The following is a 19,619-nucleotide window of genomic DNA, read 5'->3' as shown; positions in this document are numbered from 1 at the left end:
TTTTATAAATTCCCTTGGCAGTTTTTTTGTTTGCCTGATCCAATCATTTCAGTAAGCCGACGTGACGCACGGCCAGATCCCATTATCTATGGTAGTGAAGTAATCAGTCAGCCCACCCGGGTATACTGTATTTACCCAAACCGCTGTGGCCCCCCCACTCCTCAGACTAGAGGGCCCTGGCATCTTTGTGTCACTCCAGCGTACTGGCACAAGTCGAACAGTGGCGGGCCACGGAAGTGCACTGGTGGTCACACAATGTGGGACTACTGGTAGCAACTGTTCTTCTTTTTTTAGGATTATCCCAAAAATCAGTAGTTGTGGGCGGATTAGTATGGGTGGATTAGGCTTTTCTGGGGCCCCAGAAGTTCCGGTATATCTGGCGCCCCTGTTACACCAGTAAGCTATGCCCCGTTGCGCTGCTAATCTTCGCCCAGTCGCACAGCTAAGCTCCACCCTGTAGCCCCACTAAGGGCTCAATCAGACAGCCATATGCTGTTTGCTGTCCGCAAAAATGCGGATCCATTTTTCTGCGGACAGTTCTGTATGTCCCTGTGCAACTGAACCTGCTGCCCAGGCAGAATGCCATGACCTCATGCACACAACCTTATTTTTGGTTCGTGTCCTATACGTATTTTTGTGGGTTGCACGTGGAGTCTGCAATAAATGCGGGCAGCTTATCGATATGTGCTGTCCGCATCTATAAATTATATAACGTACTATTTTTGTCCGTTTTGCAGATCTATTGTAAAATTGTGGCAGGCACTCGGACAGTATCCGTATTTTGCGGATCCACGGTTCGCGGACTGCAAAACAGATATGGCTTTATGCATGAGTGTAGTGAATCATAGATGCAGCTGCAGTGCAGTGCTCCTTCTAGTGGCAGCAGAATGAATTTCAGCCTTAAAAGTACAAAGTTGAACATCCCACGTTCTACATAACCTGTGTGAACTCTGTACACACTCCTGACACTGTTTCTCCTCTGTGTGCTTGTAATTTCTCTTTGTCCTTCCCTCTATTTTCAGATGATGCGGTCTATCTCTTTGTGGTGAATCATCCTAACTTACAATCCATTATTGAGATTTTTAGATTCGTAGAGGAAGAAAATTCTCTTATCCATCTGAAATCAATCAAACATGAACTTCTCAACAGGTACAGGAAGTCCTCAACCTAAAATCTCCCCTCCCATAGTTTATTTTTATTTATTTTTTTCATGTTAATGGAGTCCCACCAATGGAGATATATAAAAGACCCCATCAGGTACATCAAAAATATGTAAACTATTGTTATATCTGTCTTCGATGCTGAGAAGGGACATCAGGAAGATTCAGAAAAGTGACGTATGAAGATCCCCTAGATTAATACAGACCCCAAACCAGAAATACTGGCTCTAGACCAGAGCTTCTAAAAAAATACCGGCTATAGACTAGAACCTCTAAAGAAATTCAGGCCATAGACCAGAACCCCTAAAGAAATACAAGCTCTAAACCAGAACCTCTAAAGAAATACAGGCTCTAGACCAGAACCCCTAATGAAATACAGGCTCTAGACCAGAACCCCTAATGAAATACAGGCTCTAGACCAGAACCCCTAATGAAATACAGGCTCTAGACCAGAACCCCTAAAGAAATACAGGCTCTAGACCAGAACCCCTAAAGAAATACAGGCTCTAGACCAGAACCCCTAAAGAAATACAGGCTCTAGACCAGAACCCCTAATGAAATACAGGCTCTAGACCAGAACCCCTAATGAAATACAGGCTCTAGACCAGAACCCCTAAATAAATACAAACTCTAGACCAGAGCCTCTAAAGAAATACAGGCTCTAGACCGTAACCCCTAAACAAATACCAAACTAAGACCAGACCCCCTAATACAGACAACCTAAATTTATGGAGATTCAAGACCATAACCCCTAAATGAATGCAGAGTCAAGACTAGGTCATCTCCTTAAATAGACCCAAGACCAAACCCCCTAAATAAAACAGACCCCTGACCTAACCTTTTAAATTAATGTGAATACAGACCCAAGACCTGACTCTACAAATACTAATTTCTTCCCATTCTTTAAAGGGGTTTTCAGGCTCCTGATATTGATGACCTGTCCTCAAGATAGATAATTAATATCCGATGGGTGGTGGTCTGATTCCTCACATCCCCACTGATCAGCTGTTTCCAGCAGCCTCCAGTGCTGGACCAGGAAGCACAGCTCCATTCAAAGCGTAGTGGCCGCAACAGGTTACTGCAGATCAGCTCCCTTTGATTTCAATTGGATCTGAGCTGCAGTAACCCAGCACGGCCACTACATTTTGAATGGAGCTGTTCTTCCTGTTCCATTCACAGTGATAGTTCCAGCACCGGAGGCTGCAGGGAACAGCTGATCGGTGGCAGTACGTGGTGTCAGCCCCTTACCAATCAGATATTAATGACCTATCCTGAGGATAGGTCATCAATATATAAGCCAGAAAACCCATTTAAGACCTCGTCACTTGCAGGTGCCACTGCAGGCAATGTCCTGACACTGGGGTTGGTGTCAGGATTTTGTCTGTGGTAGTGCCTGGGGGTGAGGAGGAACAGGGAAAACTCAGTATTTGGGGCATGATGCAATAAGTTGCTCATTCCTATTTAAAGGACACCTTTAGGGATATTTTTCTCGCTTGTATCATTGGGGGACACAGGACCATGGGTATAGCTGCTGCTGCTGGCACTAGGAAGCGACACTAGGCTGAAGAGTGATAACTCCTCCCCTGCCGGCTATACCCCCTCCAGCCTGGAGAGAGCATATCAGCTTTTAGCTTAGTGGCTAAATTCCTCTCGTCATTAGACATTCAGGACGCGTACTTACACGTACCCATTGCTCCAGCACATCTGCGCTTCCTCCACTTACGATAGGGCCCCACTACTTCCAGTTCGTCACTCTTTCCTTGGGTTTGGCAACGGCATCAAGAGTCTTCACGAAAGTGCTCGCTCCTTTCCTGGCCCTTCTTCGTACCAGGGGTATCATCCTGATTCCCTATCTGGACGACATCTTGGTCAAGCAGCACCTTTCAGTTGAAGCGAGGTCAGTCTACGTATCACTCTGGATACCCTAGCACGCTTGGGCTGGCTGGTGGACTTCTAAAAGTCGTTCCTACATCCCACCAGGCGGATCACGTCTCTGGGGATGGTCCTCAACATGGACGTGGTGTTAGTGCGCCTCCCTCTGGACAAGCGGCTAGCCCTCCTGCGGTTGGTCTGGCTTCTCCTCCGGCGCAGGTGCACATCAATCCGGTTTTGAATGAAGGTCTTGAGTACAATGGTCGCTTCATTCGAGGCAGTTCCGTTTGCACAATTTCACAACCGTCCCCTTCAACTGGCGATTTTTGTTGTCCTGGGACAAATCACCGGAATCCTTGGACCGTCACTTCGTCCTGGCCCCAAGGGTGCGTTCGGCACTTAGCCCAAACTTTGGAGTCAGGGAAATCCCTCCTTCCGGTCTCATGGACGGTCATAACAACCGAGGCCAGTCTTCAGGTTTAGGGCGGAGTCTTCCCGCCCCGGACAGTCCAAAGCATATGGTCTCCGTCAGAATCCAGACTGCCAATCAACATCCCGGAGCTCCGGGCCATTCATCTGTCCCTCCTCCATTGGACCCTCTCCTGAGGGGTCGGCCGATTCGGATCCAGTCAGACAACGCTACGGCTGTGGCTTACATTAATCATCAAGGGGAAACCTGTAGTCAAGCGGTGATGGAGGAATCTGTCAGAATCCTGCAGTGGGCGGAGACGCATGTTCCAGCTCTATCGGCAGTCTACATTCCGGGAGTGGAGAATTGGTCGGCGGAGTTCCTCAGTTGGACGACCGTGGACCCGGGAGGGTGGTCTCTACACCCGGAGGTGTTCAACTACATTTGTCTCCGTTGGGGTCAGCCGGAAGTGGACTTGATGGCATCCAAGCTCAACAACAAGCTCCCCGCCTTCTTCTCTTGGACAAGAGATCCCCGGGCGTGCGACGTAGACGCACTGGTGGCACTATGGGACGGGTTCTTTCTATTGTACGTCTTCCCTCCTATTCCCCTCCTGCCCCGAGTTCTGCGCAGGATCAGGATGGAGGGCATCCAGACGATCCTCATCGCTCCGGATTGGCCCCATCGTTGATATCCTCATCAATCATCATCCTTCTAGGAGACACACCGTGGCCTCTTCCGCTCTGAATCGATCTTCTCTCTCAGGGACCTGACTTCCACCAGCATTTAGAGTCGCTACGTTTGACAGCGTGGCTGTGGAAACCGACATTCTAACACAGCGGGGTTTCCCTCACAAGGTCTTAAACACCATGATTAACGCCAGGAAACCAGTTTCATCCAAGATTAATATAGAACTCGGGGGTTCTTTCTGCGCTTCTGTGAGGAACATGGCCTTCCTCCACTACGCTTCTCACTTCCACCATTCTTTCCTTTCTACAATCGGGTCTGGATTTGGGTCTTGCTCTTAGTTCCTTAAAGGGACAGGTGTCGGCGCTGTCAATTCTTTTCCTGCGTACTTTAGCAGAATAGGCCCCCGGTCAAGACCTTTCTAAGAGGGGTGGGTCACACTGTTCCTCCGTATCGTCCCCCCTTACCTTCTGGGGACTTAAACCTTGTCCTTCGTTCCCTCCAATCGACTCCTTTTGAGCCTCTGGACGTAATTTCCCTCCGTATCCTTCCTGGTGGTGATCACATCCATCAGGCGTGTTTCGCATTTGGTGGCGTTTTTCTTGTAAGGAGCCTCTTCTTATTCTGCATCAAGATAAGGCAGTGCTCCGCCCGGTACCTTCTTTTCAGCCGAAGGTAGTCTCTGCCTTCCATGTCAACGAAGACATTGTTCTCTCTTCGTTCTGTCCCTCTCCTCACATCCTAGGGAGCAAGCTCTCCATCAGTGGGATGTGGTTTGGGCTCTGAGGATTTACTTATCCATTTCTGGTTCGTTCCGCCGTACAGACTTTCTGTTATTCCTGAAGGTCCTCGCAAAGGCTTGGCAGCCTCCAAGGTGACGATTACCAGGTGGATTAGTTTGGCAATTGCTGAGGCATATCGCTCCCGGGGCAAGGCACCGCCCCTCGGTATTACGGCCCACTCGACTAAGGCAGTGGGCGCTTCTTGGGCTCGTTTCTACCATGCTTCCGCTTCACAGCTGTGTAAGGCAGCGACTTGGTCTTCCTTGCACACGTTCACCAGGTACATACAGTGGATATAAAAAGTCTACACACCCCTGTTAAAATGTCAGGTTTCTGTGCTGTAAAAAAATGAGACAAAGATAAATCATTTCAGAACTTTTATCACCTTTAATGTGACCTATAAACTGTACAACTCAATTGAAAAACAAACTGAAATCTTTTAGGTAGATGGAAGAAAAAATATACAAATAAAATAATATGGTTGCATAAGTGTGCACACCCTTAAACGAATACTTTGTTGAAGCACCTTTTGATTTTATTACAGCACTGTCTTTTTGGGTATGAGTCTATCAGCATGGCACATTTTGACTTGGCAAGATTTGCCCGCTCTTCTTTGCAAAAACACTCCAAATCTGTCGGATTGCGAGGGCATCTCCTGTGCACAGCCCTCTTCAGATCACCCCACAGATTTTCAATCGGATTCAGGTCTGGGCTCTGGCTGGGCCATTCCAAAACTTTAATCTTCTTCTGGTGAAGCCATTCCTTTGTTGATTTGGATGTATGCTTTGGGTCGTTGTCATGCTGAAAGATGAAGTTCCTCTTCATGTTCAGCTTTCTAGCAGAAGCCTGAAGGTTTTGTGCCAATATTGACTGGTATTTGGAACTGTTCATGATTCCCTCTAGCTTAAAGAGGACCTCTAATTACAATAAAAAATCTAAATTAAGTATGCTGACGTGGAGATCGGCGCCCAGGGATCTCCCTGCACTTACTATTATCCCTGGGCACTGCTCTGTTCTCCCGGTATAGGCTCCGGTATCTTCAGATTTTTCGGCTCAACTGGGAGGACTCTTGTTCTCCTGGGCGTCTCCTTCTCCCAGGCTGGAGTGCTGGCCAATCGCAGCACTCAGCTCATAGCCTGGGAGAAAAAAAACTCTCAGGCTATGAGCTGAGCGCTGTGATTGGCCAGCACTCCAGCCTGGGAGAAGGAGACGCCCAGGAGAACAAGAGTCCTCCCAGTTGAGCCGAAAATCTGAAGATACCGGAGCCTATACCGGGAGAACGGAGCAGCGCCCAGGGATAATAAGTGCAGGGAGATCCCTGGGCGCCGCTCTCCATGTCAGCATACTTTAATTTAGATTTTTTTTATTGTAATGAAAGGTCCTCTTTAACTAAGGCCCCAGTTCCAGCTGAAGAAAAACTGCCCCACAGCATGATGCTGCCACCACCATGCTTCACTGTGGGTATGGTTTTCTTTTGGTTATGTGCAGTGTTGTTTTTGCGCCAAACATATCTTTTGGAATTAGGGCCAAAAAGTTCAACCTTGGTTTCATCAGACCATAACACCTTTTCCCACATGCTTTTGGGAGACTTCAGATGTGTTTTTGCAAAATGTAGCCTGGCTTGATGTTGTTCTTTGTAAGAAAAGGCTTTCGTCTTGCCACTCTACCCTATAGCCCAGACATATGAAGAATACGGGAGATTGTTGTCACATGTACCACACAGCCAGGACTTGCCAGATATTCCTGCAGCTCCTTTAATGTTGCTGTAGGCCTCTTGGTCGCCTCCCAGACCAGTTTTCTTCTCGTCTTTTCATCAATTTTGGAGGGACGTCCAGTTCTTGGTAATGTCACTGTTGTGCCATATTTTCTCCAGTTGATGATGACTGTCTTCACTGTGTTCCATGGTAGATCGAATGCCTTGGAAATTCTTTTGTCCCCTTCTCCTGACTGATACCTTTTAACAATGAGATCCCTCTGATGCTTTGGAAGCTCGCTCTGGACCATGGCTTTTGCTGTGGGATGCGACTAAGAAAATTTCAGGAAAGACCAACTAGAGCGGCTGAACTTTATTTGGGGTTAATCAGAGGCACTTTACATGATGGCAGGTGTATGCTGACTCCTATTTAACATGATTCTGAATGTGATTGCTTAATTCTGAACACAGCTACATCCCCAGTTATAAGAGGGTGTGCACACTTATGCAACTGCATTATTTTAGTTTTTTTTGTTTTCTTCCCTCTACCTAAAAGATTTCAGTTTGTTTTTCAATTGAGTTGTACAGTTTATAGGTCACATTAAAGGTGGAAAAAGTTCTGAAATCATTTATCTTTGTCTAATTTTTTTACATCACAGAAACCTGACATTTTAACAGGGGTGTGTAGACTTTTTATATCCACTGTACTTTTGCATCAGCAGACGCTGCTCTGGGCTGCAAAGTTTTGCAGGCAGCAGTGTCGTAAGCTTCCACGAGGTTTTCCATGGGCGTGTGGTTCTTCCCTCCCCGTGGACTGCTTTGGAACGTCCCACGGTCCTTTGTCCCCTAATGATACGAGCGAGAAAACAAGATTTTTGTGAACTCTCCTGTAAAATCTCTTTCTCGCTTAGTTCACTGGGGGACACAGCTCCCACCCATTGATTTCTATGTTACCGCAAGTAATGACTGTTGATTTGCCAGTATGGTCCTCAGTTCTGGTTCAGTCCGACTAGCATTTGTTGAGTTATTGGTGGTTTTCCGTATGGTTTTTTTTCTCCTACTATTACTGCTTGGGCACAAACTGATAGGCTCTCTCCAGGCTGGAGGGGGTATAGCCGGCAGGGGAGGAGTTATCACTTTTCAGCATAGTGTCGCCTCCTAGTGGCAGCTGCAGCTATACCCACGGTCCTGTGTCCCCCCAATGAACTAAGCGAGAAAGAGATTTTACAGGTGAGTTCACAAAAATCTCGTTTTTTATAATTGCATTTTGGGCCAAAAGTTTATTTTTTCAATTCCTTTTTTTATCAAAAAATGTTAAGCCGTTTCTGAGAAAAAAGGGTTACAAATCAGTCTGTTTGCAAGCTGCCACAGCTCAATTCTCATCAAACTGATAAGAATATGGCTTAAATATGTGTTTGAGGTCAGGAGATCAGAGATGAGAGCTACACATGAGCTGTCAGATGACGGGATTCAAAGAAAACAGATCGTAACAGCTTGCAAACAGGCTGATTTTTAACCCCTGTATCTCCAAAACGGCTGAACATTTTTAATAAAGACCAATTGAAAAAATATTTTTTAGCCCATAAGAAGTAAAATGCAATCATGAAAGAGAATGCCCCGGAAGGTGTACATGGCCTTTTAAGTCAAGAGCTGTAATACCAGACATGACCCATAGACAAGAGTGGCACTGTTGGAAAAAATAATAATCCTGGAGAACCTCTGTAAGTGCTCTTCACTTTTGTCTTTAGTGTTAATGATATAATCGCTGTTGGACCTGAGAGCTTCTACGCCACCAACGACTATTATTTCTCCAATTTGCTCATGAAAGTTGCAGAGGTTTTAATTGGATTATCGTGGACAGGCATTGTGTATTACAGTCCTGGAGACGTCAGACACGTGGCCACAGGATTTTACAGTGGCAATGGAATCACCATTTCTAATGACAAACAGTAAGTGGTCTTCTTCTATGTCTTCTCGTTGCTGATCAGTTATGGAGACCCAGATGGAAGACAAAACATACAAATCTCAAGCAGTGCCTCACGTCCCCGCAGAACAAAAGGATTGGACATGTTGAAATCCAACTGCCTGGACCTTCGTTCCCCGTAACACATTGGGGGAGTTGAGACAGACTGTATGGCTGAGTGGTCCCACTGAAATGATCAGGTTCAGTCCACGTTCCTCTAATCTGTATGTCCACAGCAAAAATGTCCATGTGCCTCCCATCTAACTCGCAACCCATTTTCACATGTCCAGGCCCTGAACCTCTCTTGTTTCCATGGCGTTTTCCTGCAGCTGTCACTAGAGGGAGCTCAGTGCATAGAGCTTTTTACAGCTTCCATTAAGCGCAATGGTAACTGTATAAATTCCTATGCATTGAGCTCCCCCTATTGGTGGTTAAAGGTAGACAGGTTTAGGCCTCATGCCCACGACCATGTCTGTATTGTGGAGCACAAATGCACGCATACCTTCTGTGTGCAATGCGCATTTTCTTCACTCCATCACTAGAAATACGCAATACAGACACGAATAAGACATGTTCTATAGTTTGTGGACGGACATACGGATGTGGACAGCACAAGGATGACATCCTTTTTTTTTGCAGACCAATAGAAATTAAAGGGTCCGTGTGCAATCTGAAAAAAAAAGTAGATCGGCGGCCCTATGATCAGCTGTATGAAGGGATGGCGCATGCAGTGTGCTCGTACCGTCTCCCTTCCTGCTGCTGCTATGTCTATGGCACGCCGTCTTCTCATACAGCTGATCGGTGGGGGTGCCAGGTGTCACCCTACCGCCCACCCCCTCAGCAATCTAATATTGATGACCTGCCCTGCATATAGGTCATCAGTATTAAAAGCCCGGAGAACCCCTTTAAAGCTACGGTATATGGGGAGATCTAGCAGAATACGGTATTTATGGCAGTTTTCTGGTGTTAATATGTTGAGAAATATGGTTTTCAGAAGGAGAGCCACCCGGAGGCGGTCAATTCCGTTCTTCTGACATAGAAGTCAGGTCCGGCTGACTTTGAGCAGCTTGAAAAGTTTAATTTCCTGGTTGTGTCCATGTGTAGAGGAGAAGTGGGAAGAAGCTGAAGGTGACGCCAGGAAGAAGTTACTGTCATCACCCCCATCGTACCAGTCCCAGTCATCTTCCCCCCCCCCCCCCCTTATACAGCCTCCTGTTCTTCATGTTATTACCAATCATAGCCTATTACCATCATCTCGCCCCCGTACTATAAGCCTCGTTGTTTTGATGTGACATTTGTGTCTTTCCGCAGACATCTCTATGCTGCCGATGCCACAGGTCATACAATTAATGTCTTTAAAAGGAATAAAGATTGGTCACTGTCCCCAGTAAAGGTAAAAATATACAGTTTAGATAATTCCATAATGTCTATCTATTGTATCTCATATCTATCTATTGTATCTTTTTTTGTCAATACTCTCCCGTCCCTAGCCAGTCGTAACTCGGTGCAAATTTGTCATCAAAAACATTATGTAACTAAACTGTGAGGAGGTCTGTGGCTTATTCCGGTTTCTGTCATGTGAACCTTGTCTGACCCTTCACAATACTTCCCTTTACTTGTATACTAGGTGGTAGATCTTGATACAATTGTGGATAACCTGTCGGTGGATCCAGTCACCGGCGACATCTGGTTGGGGGCTCATCCGAATGGATACAAATTCTTTGTGTACAAAGAAGACGATCCGCCATACTCAGAGGTCAGTTATTATATACCGTTATGTAATAGGGGCCCTGCAGCTACAGGACACGTACTCAGACCACAGCCTATAAAGTACACTACGGAGGGGGTACTGCAGTAAGGCTGAAAGACCTATTGGGATGTGGATGGCAGATGACCGGGCAAAATCTGATAAATTTACCCCCAACCATCTGGTGAGACACTGACCAAAGACCCTTTTTAGGCCATTTGGAGAGCAGCTCCAGTCAAAGTACCCCCTAAAGACATGGTCCACGTACCACAGGTTGAGAATCCAGTGACTTGACCGTGTTCGTAAATTAAACAGTGGTAGTTCCCATATAATGAGGATCAGCCCCCCTAACAGAGCCAGCCAGTGCCCCCATAACACAACCACTCTGCCCCCTAACAATGACATCCATGCTGCTCCATAATGAAACCAACCAGTGTCCCATACAAGGACCAGACACAGAACCCCATAGCAAAGTAAGCCACAGTGCTCCCATAGCAGGGTAAGGCCCCCATAATAGAGCTAACCACAATGCCCCCATAGCATAGCTAGCCACAGACCCCCATAATAGAATCAGACACAGTGCCCCCATAACAGAGCTAGCCAAAGTGCCCCCATAACAGAGCTAGCCAAAGTGCCCCCATAACAGAGCTAGCCAAAGTGCCCCCATAACAGAGCTAGCCAAACCAATGACTGATTACAGAACCAACCACTGTGCAACCATAACAGAGCTAGCCACAATTCCCTCCATAACAGAGCGATCCACGCCAATGCCCGATTACAGAATCAACCACTGTGTAACCATAGCAGAACCACAGTTTCACATAACACAACCAACCATAGTGCCCCATATAGCTATCCAGAGCCAGCCGGAGTGCCCCCATAAGAGTGACAACCAGAGTGGCTCAGATAACATCCCGATGTAGGTAGACATTTTCCTCCTCCATGCTCACTGATAATACAAACCTCTGGTTGTCACTGCTATCTAGTATCGTAGAATTCCCCCTGTTTGCTGCCCCCTAGCTGTGGTGCAGGAGACCATAAGTGATGACCTCCTCTCAATTCTCTATGGCTAGGAGGAGCTGTCAGCTTACAGGAGATCTGCCCCATAACTAGGCTGCCGATTCCTGTGGACCCCTATTTGGCGCATGTATGTGGGATCCATGTTACACTCTTTCTTTTTCCTTCTTCTATGTTTTCTGTCAGGTGGTCCGTGTACAGAATATTCTCTCCAATAACCCCATCATCACCAAAGTCTACGTGGACAATGGCTCAGTGATTCAGGGCTCCTCCTGTGCATCCGTATACAAGGGGCAGCTACTGGTGGGTACAGTTTACCATCGAGCCCTGCACTGCCAGCTGAAGTGATGCTCCTTACACCTTTCGGATGATGAAATGCTACTACCACTGGATTCCAGTATTACAAACTTTTATAAAATACAAACCACAATAAAAATAAAAACCATAAAAAATGTTTTTTTTTTATTTGGGTGAAATACTTTTGCTGGATCCCCAGGCCACCTATTCAGATCTAAGATGGGGGCCCAGTTAGTGCCACTGGGGTGATCCCACATGACTGGCTGATTTGACAGAAGTCCTTCACTAGGACACCACTAGGGGGAGCCCAGTAGCTATGGATGAATACAGGGACTATTGAGCTCCCCCTAGTGGTGAATGCATGAAAAACACCATAGGAGCAATCTTTTTCAAGGGTAATTTTTAAAGGGTTTCTGTCACCCCATTAAACCGTTTTTGTTTTTTTCTTTACTAATATTCCCTATAGTGCGATCTCATGATGCATAAGCAAATTAATCATTTTGGTTCAGTAGAATTTGCTAAAAATCGATTTTTAAAATATGCTAATTACCTTGCTACCAGCAAGTAGGGCGGCTACTTGCTGGTAGCAGCCGCATCCTCCGATGGTAATGACGCCCCCTCGGCATGCTGATTGACAGGGCCAGGGAAGGGAATCGTTCTCTGCTGGCGCTGTTAGAATTTGAAATCTCGCGCCTGCGCCGTACCTGTCTTCAATCGGCGCAGGCGCACTGAGAGGCGGCCGCTCGCTCGACCGCTCCATCCTCAATGCGCCTGCGTCGATGACGTCATCAAGTACACCCGGAAGAGAAGACGCCGGCATCGCTGGAAGGAGGCGGAGAGTCTGGTGACGTCGCTGGATGCTCGAATCAGGTAAGTATGTACATAATAAGCATGCTGCCACAAAAACCACCAACGAAATGGGAATAAATAATTTTATAAAAATGACAGTTATTAACACTATACCACCAACGATTATTAATAATAAATCTCTTCCGGGTGTACTTGATGACGTCATCGACGCAGGCGCATTGAGGATGGAGCGGTCGAGAGAGCGGCCGCCTCTCAGTGCGCCTGCGCCGATTGAAGCCAGGTACGGCGCAGGCGCGAGATTTCAAATTCTAACAGCGCCAGCAGAGAACGATTCCCCTCCCTGGCCCTGTCAATCAGCATGCCGAGGGGGCGTCATTACCATCGGAGGATGCGGCTGCTACCAGCAAGTAGCCGCCCTACTTGCTGGTAGCAAGGTAATTAGCATATTTTAAAAATCGATTTTTAGCAAATTCTACTGAACGAAAATGATTAATTTGCTTATGTATCATGAGATCGCACTATAGGGATTATTAGTAAAGAAAAAAAAACAAAACGGTTTAATGGGGTGACAGAAACCCTTTAATGTCCTCTAAATCTGGCCCATCTTGGACTATCCTCAAGACAGCCTGCTATGCGTTACAATTTATGACAGCCTATGTCGTTAATAATGATAAATATGTCAGAAACTTACTGGCCTCATCCGTTCCTGGTTAAAGTATGAAATTATGGCGTGCCCCATACACCCTTACAACTGGTCCATATAGTTTAATAAATTGCCCAGTATGACTATAGTGGGAAGTAGGAGCAATGATTTAGTGCTGGACCCCATTCTCGTCACAGGCCCAATGGTCTCTATGAAGGTACACCACTGCTTTATAGACTGCAAACAGGAAATATCGCAGACCGTAAGCATACATGTATACATGATGCTGGTGATGGCGTTACTAAAGCCTGTGCCTAGGAGCAGAGCTGTCAAAGTGCTGCGCCACCCACAGCCAGCTGTTCGCACTGCAAACCGTGGGGACAACACATAACTGCATAGGGAAGTATTCATTTCACTTTAACCTCCTAACTGTCACGTTAAAATTGGAAAAACCCTCCCAAAAAAGTCACTTTTTTTTTATTGTAGATTTTTAATGTGTGTCTGCAGTAAATCTTGTTGGCACACAACTCAGGGGACACTGACATTTTTAACCCCTCAGTGACATCATTAATTTTAGCCTTAAAGGGTTTCTGTCACCCCACAAAACTCATATTTTTTTTTTTGGATAGTTATATTCCTTATAGCGCGATATAGGAGAATATAATGGTCTTACTTACTTTCATGCGGCCGATTCTTTAGAAAACGAAGTTTTATAATATGTAAATCAGGGCTCTACCAGCAAGTAGGGCGTCTACTTGCTGGTAGCCGCAGCAGAAATCCGCCCCCTCCTCTTGTTGATTGACAGGGCCAGCCGTGATCTCCTCCTCCGGCCGGCCCTGTCAGTATTTCAAAAATCGCGCGCCTCTGGTCATTCGGCGCAGGCGCTCTGAGATGAGGAGGCTCGTCTCCTCAGCACTCCCTCAGTGCGCCTGCGCCGATGACATCACCGAAAGAGAAGACGTCATCTGGTACAAGTGGGAGGCACATATGCAAACTGTTGTAATTCCTGCACCGTTCACCTGATTTGGATGTAAATACCCTCAGATTAAAGCTGACAGTCTGCAGGTAAAGCACATCTTGTTCGTTTCTTTTCAAATCCATTGTGGTGGTGTATAGAGCCAAAAATGTTAGAATTGTGTTGATGTCCCAATATTTATGGACCTGACTGTAGGTACAGATCGTACTGCCTCTCTGTAAATACAGATAGTACTACCTTATGGTCCATCCCTGTAAATTATGTAAGCACAGACAGTAGAGCCTTCCTGTCTCTGTATATGATGTAGGTACAGATAGTGCTGCCTCTCTGTAAATACAGATAGTACTACCTTATGGTCCATCCCTGTAAATTATGTAAGTACAGATAGTAGAGCCTCCCTGTAAATGACGTAGGTACAGATAGTACTGACTCGCTGTCTAATTGTGTAAACAGTATAAGCGCAGACAGTACTGTCTGTCTCTGGAGATTAGTTTTTTCACCAGGGGTACTAGTATTGGTGCAATTCCAAGATCAGGAGAAAACATTTCTAATAAACTTTCAAATAAAGTGATGTTTTATGTGCACTATATGAACATGGCCTGTGGGGTTGTGTGTGTTACAGTAAATTACAGTATGGTAGATAAAGTTTAATAGGCAGAAATATAATAGATAAAACACAAATCTACATTGTGCCTTCATTCTGCAGGTGCTTCAGAAGATTTAAAGTATAAGTGGGCCTGAGAGCAGACATGTCCATAGGGTCTCATGCACATGAACGTATGTATTTTGCAGTCTGGAAAAATCCGGACACGGGCCGTGTGCATGCCGCATTTTGCTAATAGAACTGCCCATTCTTGTTCGCAAAAAGGTCTATCATTTGTGGAATGGACGCACAGATGTGGACAGCACAAGGATGTTAATGGGTCGGTGTGTGATCCACAAAATAAATGCAGATCGAACCCAAAATATGGTCTTGTGCATGAGCCCCATGTCTAACCACATTCCCCCTCCTTCCTACCATAATAAATAGAGTTTGCTATTCACTTCATCAGTAAAAAGATAATGACAATTTTTTTCTGTATTTTTTATTATTGCATTCATTTTCTAACAATAATTATATCCATTGACAAGAGGTTTCTTTACATTGACAAATGACATTGTATCACAGGCATTGGAAGGCCTAGGCCACACAAGCAATATTTTTTTCCTGGTAATGAGAGTAACCACCTTGCTACAAAAATATTATAACTTAACGGTCCGTCATGGTACATGGCAAATCATGGATATGTACCACTGAGAGTATAGTTGCAATTTCTTGGGGTCTATTGTCCAGAGTGTCCAATTTTAAACTAGTGGCTTTCCAGGACTTAGATATTGATGTCATATCCTTAAGACAGGTCATCAATATCAGATAAGTGAGAGTCCGATACCCGGCACTCCACTGGTCAGCTGTCTGCTGCCAGCGTTGGAAACTATAAAGTGGATGGAACTAGAAGCAGAAGGTCCATCCAATGTGTAGTGACCCTGCAGCTCAGCTTCCATTCAAGTGAATGGGAAATAAGTTGCAGCGTGGCCGGAAGCCACAAAGTGGATGGAGCCTTCAATTCACTTTATAGTTTTTGGCGCCCTCCCAAAACAGCTAATCGGTATGGGTGCTGGGCTTTGGATAACCAGTCTGACGTTGATGACCATTCCTGAGGATAGGTCATCAATTTTTAAGTCACAGAAAACCCCTCTAACAGACACGGGTCCCTTGTTTGAGCCCTAAGTCATTTACCAGAAGAGAAGGTGGCTATAAAGAGCAATTCTTGCTCTGGAGGACCCAACATGTCCATGGATTCCAATGTGCACCATGTAATACTTCACTTGCCCTGTGGAGGTGCTGCAGGGTAATGAAACGCCCGTTGTCAGATTGCCCATCTGATCAGTGGAGGTCTCAGCAGCAAGATCAGCTTATGGCTGGACAAGGCTTCTAAAAATGTATTGTTCACAGTAGACAACCCCTTGGATGTTCCGGGACCCGGAAACCCTTCGTTCTTCATATCACTCGGTTAACTATCACCTGTGTAGCCAAGGCCAGAGAGTAGTCAGAGCACAGCAGATGGCAGCTATTGAAGGTTACCAGAACAAATCAAAGGATGAGTCCGGACAATGCACAAAAATACCAATAAAACAGCACCGTAACCAGGCACAAATAAAAGAACGCGCATCTGAACATGGGACGGTCTCATGTCATGCAAAAATAAAACATATTATTAACCAGAACACATATAAGTAGCATTGAAATGAAATATTTCCTCAAAAAAATATCTAAAAATAGCAGTTTTTACCGGTCACAAAACCTGGATTCTGTATTGAGTACTCAGGGCATAGTTGTGAACACATCTGGGTGTGGGCAATGCAATGCTTCAAAGGTTCGGTGATTTCACCAGTCCCCAGTGATCTGATCAAATTAATTTTTTTGCCCCCAAATTGGCGGCTTATGACCAAGGCTGAATCGTGAATATGGCATCGTATTATGCTGTTATAAAATTAAAACTTCTCAAAAAAAAAATATACTGTGAATATAGAGAATGAATGGGTCCGGATTCGTTCCACAACATTGCGGAATGGATCCGGACCCAGTCTACGGACGTGTGAATGGACCCTAAAGGACACCCCCCTGAGCTATGATAGGTAGAGAGAAGCGACCCACCGCCTCAGCTGTGATAGGGACAGAACCGCAGCAGAAAGTATACAGCCTCTGAGCTGTGATAGGGAGCAAGCTGCAGCAGAAGGTACACAACCTCTGAGCTGTGATAGGGAGCAAGCTGCAGCAGAAGGTACACAACCTCTGAGCTGTGATAGGGAGTCACCTGCAGCAGAAAGTATACAGCCTCTGAGCTGTGATAGGGAGCAAGCTGCAGCAGAAGGTACACAACCTCTGAGCTGTGATAGGGAGTCACCTGCAGCAGAAAGTATACAGCCTCTGAGCTGTGATAGGGAGCAAGCTGCAGCAGAAGGTACACAACCTCTGAGCTGTGATAGGGAGCGAGCTGCAGCAGAAGGTACACAACCTCTGAGCTGTGATAGGGAGTCACCTGCAGCAGAAAGTATACAGCCTCTGAGCTGTGATAGGGAGCAAGCTGCAGCAGAAGGTACACAACCTCTGAGCTGTGATAGGGAGCGAGCTGCAGCAGAAGGTACACAACCTCTGAGCTGTGATAGGGAGCGAGCTGCAGCAGAAGGTACACAACCTCTGAGCTGTGATAGGGAGCGAGCTGCAGCAGAAGGTACACAACCTCTGAGCTGTGATAGGGAGTGACCTGCAGCAGAAGGTACACAACCTCTGAGCTGTGATAGGGAGCGAGCTGCAGCAGAAAGTACACAACCTCTGAGCTGTGATAGGGAGTGACCTGCAGCAGAAGGTACACAACCTCTGAGCTGTGATAGGGTGCGAGCTGCAGCAGAAAGTACACAACCTCTGAGCTGTGATAGGGAGCGAGCTGCAGCAGAAAGTACACAACCTCTGAGCTGTGATAGGGAGTGACCTGCAGCAGAAGGTACACAACCTCTGAGCTGTGATAGGGCGCGAGCTGCAGCAGCAGGTACACAACCTCTGAGCTGTTATATGAAGAGAGCTGCAGTAGAATGGACACACCCCATGAGATGTGATAGGGAGATAGCTGCAGAAGAATGGACACACCCCATGAGATGTGATATAGAGAACGGCAGAAGAAAGGTCATGCCCCTGAGTTGTTATATGGAGAGAGATACAACAGAAAGGACACACCCCATGAGCTGTGATAGGGAAAGAGCTGCAGCTGAAAGGACACATTCTCTGAAAAAGGACACCCCCACTGAGCTGCCACCCTCAAGAGACTCTAACAGAGCAGTAAATGTGGAGATCTCTGGATCCATGTGAGGTACGGGGCTGGTTCTAGCTTTGTTAGAAAGGTATTGTCATATACTATAGGATGTCTAATTTTCATTTTTTACATTAATCATGAGATAACCCCTTTAACACCTTCTTTGTAAATATAGCTCAATAAATTTTCCAGTTTTACTACATAGAAGGAAAATGATAGATATACCCAATACATCCGGTAATTTCAGAATACTGCAAAATGTTGACAGACAAATGAGTCTATATGACGGTAATACAAGTGGGCCTGTCACTTAATACTAGGTAGATGCAGAACCACTAAAGTTGGCCATAGACATTTATTGTAGTAGGTTCTGCTGAGGGCATAAGTCTGTGCGTGCCGACAGAACCTGGGTTATCGAAGGATAAAAAGGATCGGCCATGGATTTTTTTTCAGTTGTTTGTGGTAAGGTTTACCGCTCCCCATGCAGAAAAAAACATGCAAAAGGGTCAGGAACAGGGGTGGAAACAGCCTTCATCCAGCTGTCACCACATGTCTATGGCCAGCTCCAATGAGCTTTCTGTGTTAATTTATTACTGTATATCTTTACAACAGTCAAAGGCTTGTTCTTATTCACAGCTCCAAATTCCCTGCATACTCACAGATTTCAAAGATGACATTCCCTTTTACCTGCAGCCACCACTAGGGGGAGCGTACCGCATACAGTGTTATTATTGAGTTCAATGTATAAACAGTATGCAGTGAGCTCCCTCTAGTGGTGACTGCAGGCAGACAGAATGGTATTCTTTAATTCTAGGATTGAAGGCGATTTGAAGATTTGGGTCAAAAAAACAAAGTTTTGGTCCTAAAAAGGCAATTAAGCAGTAAAATATTGGCCTGCGAGCGACAGGCCCTACATCTCAACATATAAGAGTTATGATCCAGGTTATGTTAGTGCTTATTCAGGCAACAACGCCTAAACTATACAGATTTGTTTCTGTGGCCATGAGAGGTAAAGGGTGATGCTTCGGGGGTTCCTGCAGTCTTCTATTCACATAAATATGGAAGCTTTGGCTGAGGAGCGATGATTGACCTATTTTCTGGCCAACAAAACCAATACAATACCAGAATGAAAATGAGAAGATGTTAGGAAGTTGTCCGCCTGCCCCGCACCAGCATGGTTATGCCTCTGTTCGGCGCCTGGAGGTCTGGATACAGTAAAAATTAGACTCTTGTCATAGAAATGTCCCATTCACACTCACAGTCCAGGGGTTATGGCTCATTGGGGGCTCTGGTCGGCATCTTCTGATGCGTTCTCGTGTCGAACCCTTTCTAGCTGCTGGTGCTGCTCCTTCTTCTGCAGCCTCTCCTTTTGCTTCCCCATCTTTTCATTGGCTTTTCGGACTTTTTCTATTGTCACTTTCATGTCCTTGATTTTTTTTCTAATGATGGTTCTGTCTTGGGAATTTACCCCAAGGGCCTAAAGCAAGAGGAGATAGACAGGATGTTCACTGAAAAGATGGGCATGGGGCGCCCCGTGCTGTCTAATGCAGTAAACCTTTTTGGCTTCCAGCCTTTAGAAGAGAGATATGCTCAACCTTGGGGGCAATGTGTTATAAGGGGGCACTGCATGGTGGGAGTTCTGTAAATGGGCAAAGCAGGCAACACTGTTACTGTGTTATGCCTAGTGCAGGCCTCAGGGGGCGCTGCACAACTGG

At 45.9% G+C, this 19,619-nt stretch overlaps 2 protein-coding genes across 3 annotated transcripts in view; one reads left to right on the top strand and one right to left on the bottom strand.

Annotated features, from left to right (window-relative positions):
- The window catches only part of LOC121000644 (serum paraoxonase/arylesterase 2-like), a 44,136-nt gene extending 32,364 nt beyond the window's left edge, over window positions 1-11,772 (top strand). Inside the window, exons 5-9 of the mRNA XM_040431214.1 lie at window positions 1,023-1,149; window positions 8,352-8,552; window positions 9,878-9,959; window positions 10,194-10,322; window positions 11,517-11,772. Coding sequence (XP_040287148.1) covers window positions 1,023-1,149; window positions 8,352-8,552; window positions 9,878-9,959; window positions 10,194-10,322; window positions 11,517-11,678 — 701 coding nt within the window. The 3' untranslated portion in view covers window positions 11,679-11,772. The remainder of the gene's footprint in view (window positions 1-1,022; window positions 1,150-8,351; window positions 8,553-9,877; window positions 9,960-10,193; window positions 10,323-11,516) is intronic.
- Window positions 11,773-17,238: 5,466 nt separating this feature from the next.
- The window catches only part of PPP1R9A (protein phosphatase 1 regulatory subunit 9A), a 257,522-nt gene continuing 255,141 nt past the window's right edge, over window positions 17,239-19,619 (bottom strand). For both annotated transcript variants that reach the window (XM_040431213.1, XM_040431212.1), the window contains one exon: window positions 17,239-19,381. In XM_040431213.1, the coding sequence (XP_040287147.1) occupies window positions 19,181-19,381 (201 nt within the window). In that variant the 3' untranslated portion in view covers window positions 17,239-19,180. The remainder of the gene's footprint in view (window positions 19,382-19,619) is intronic.

Source organism: Bufo bufo, chromosome 5 (genome assembly GCF_905171765.1).
Source record: "Bufo bufo chromosome 5, aBufBuf1.1, whole genome shotgun sequence".
Taxonomy (NCBI): domain Eukaryota; kingdom Metazoa; phylum Chordata; class Amphibia; order Anura; family Bufonidae; genus Bufo; species Bufo bufo.
This window is presented reverse-complemented; position numbering and strand designations above follow the sequence as displayed.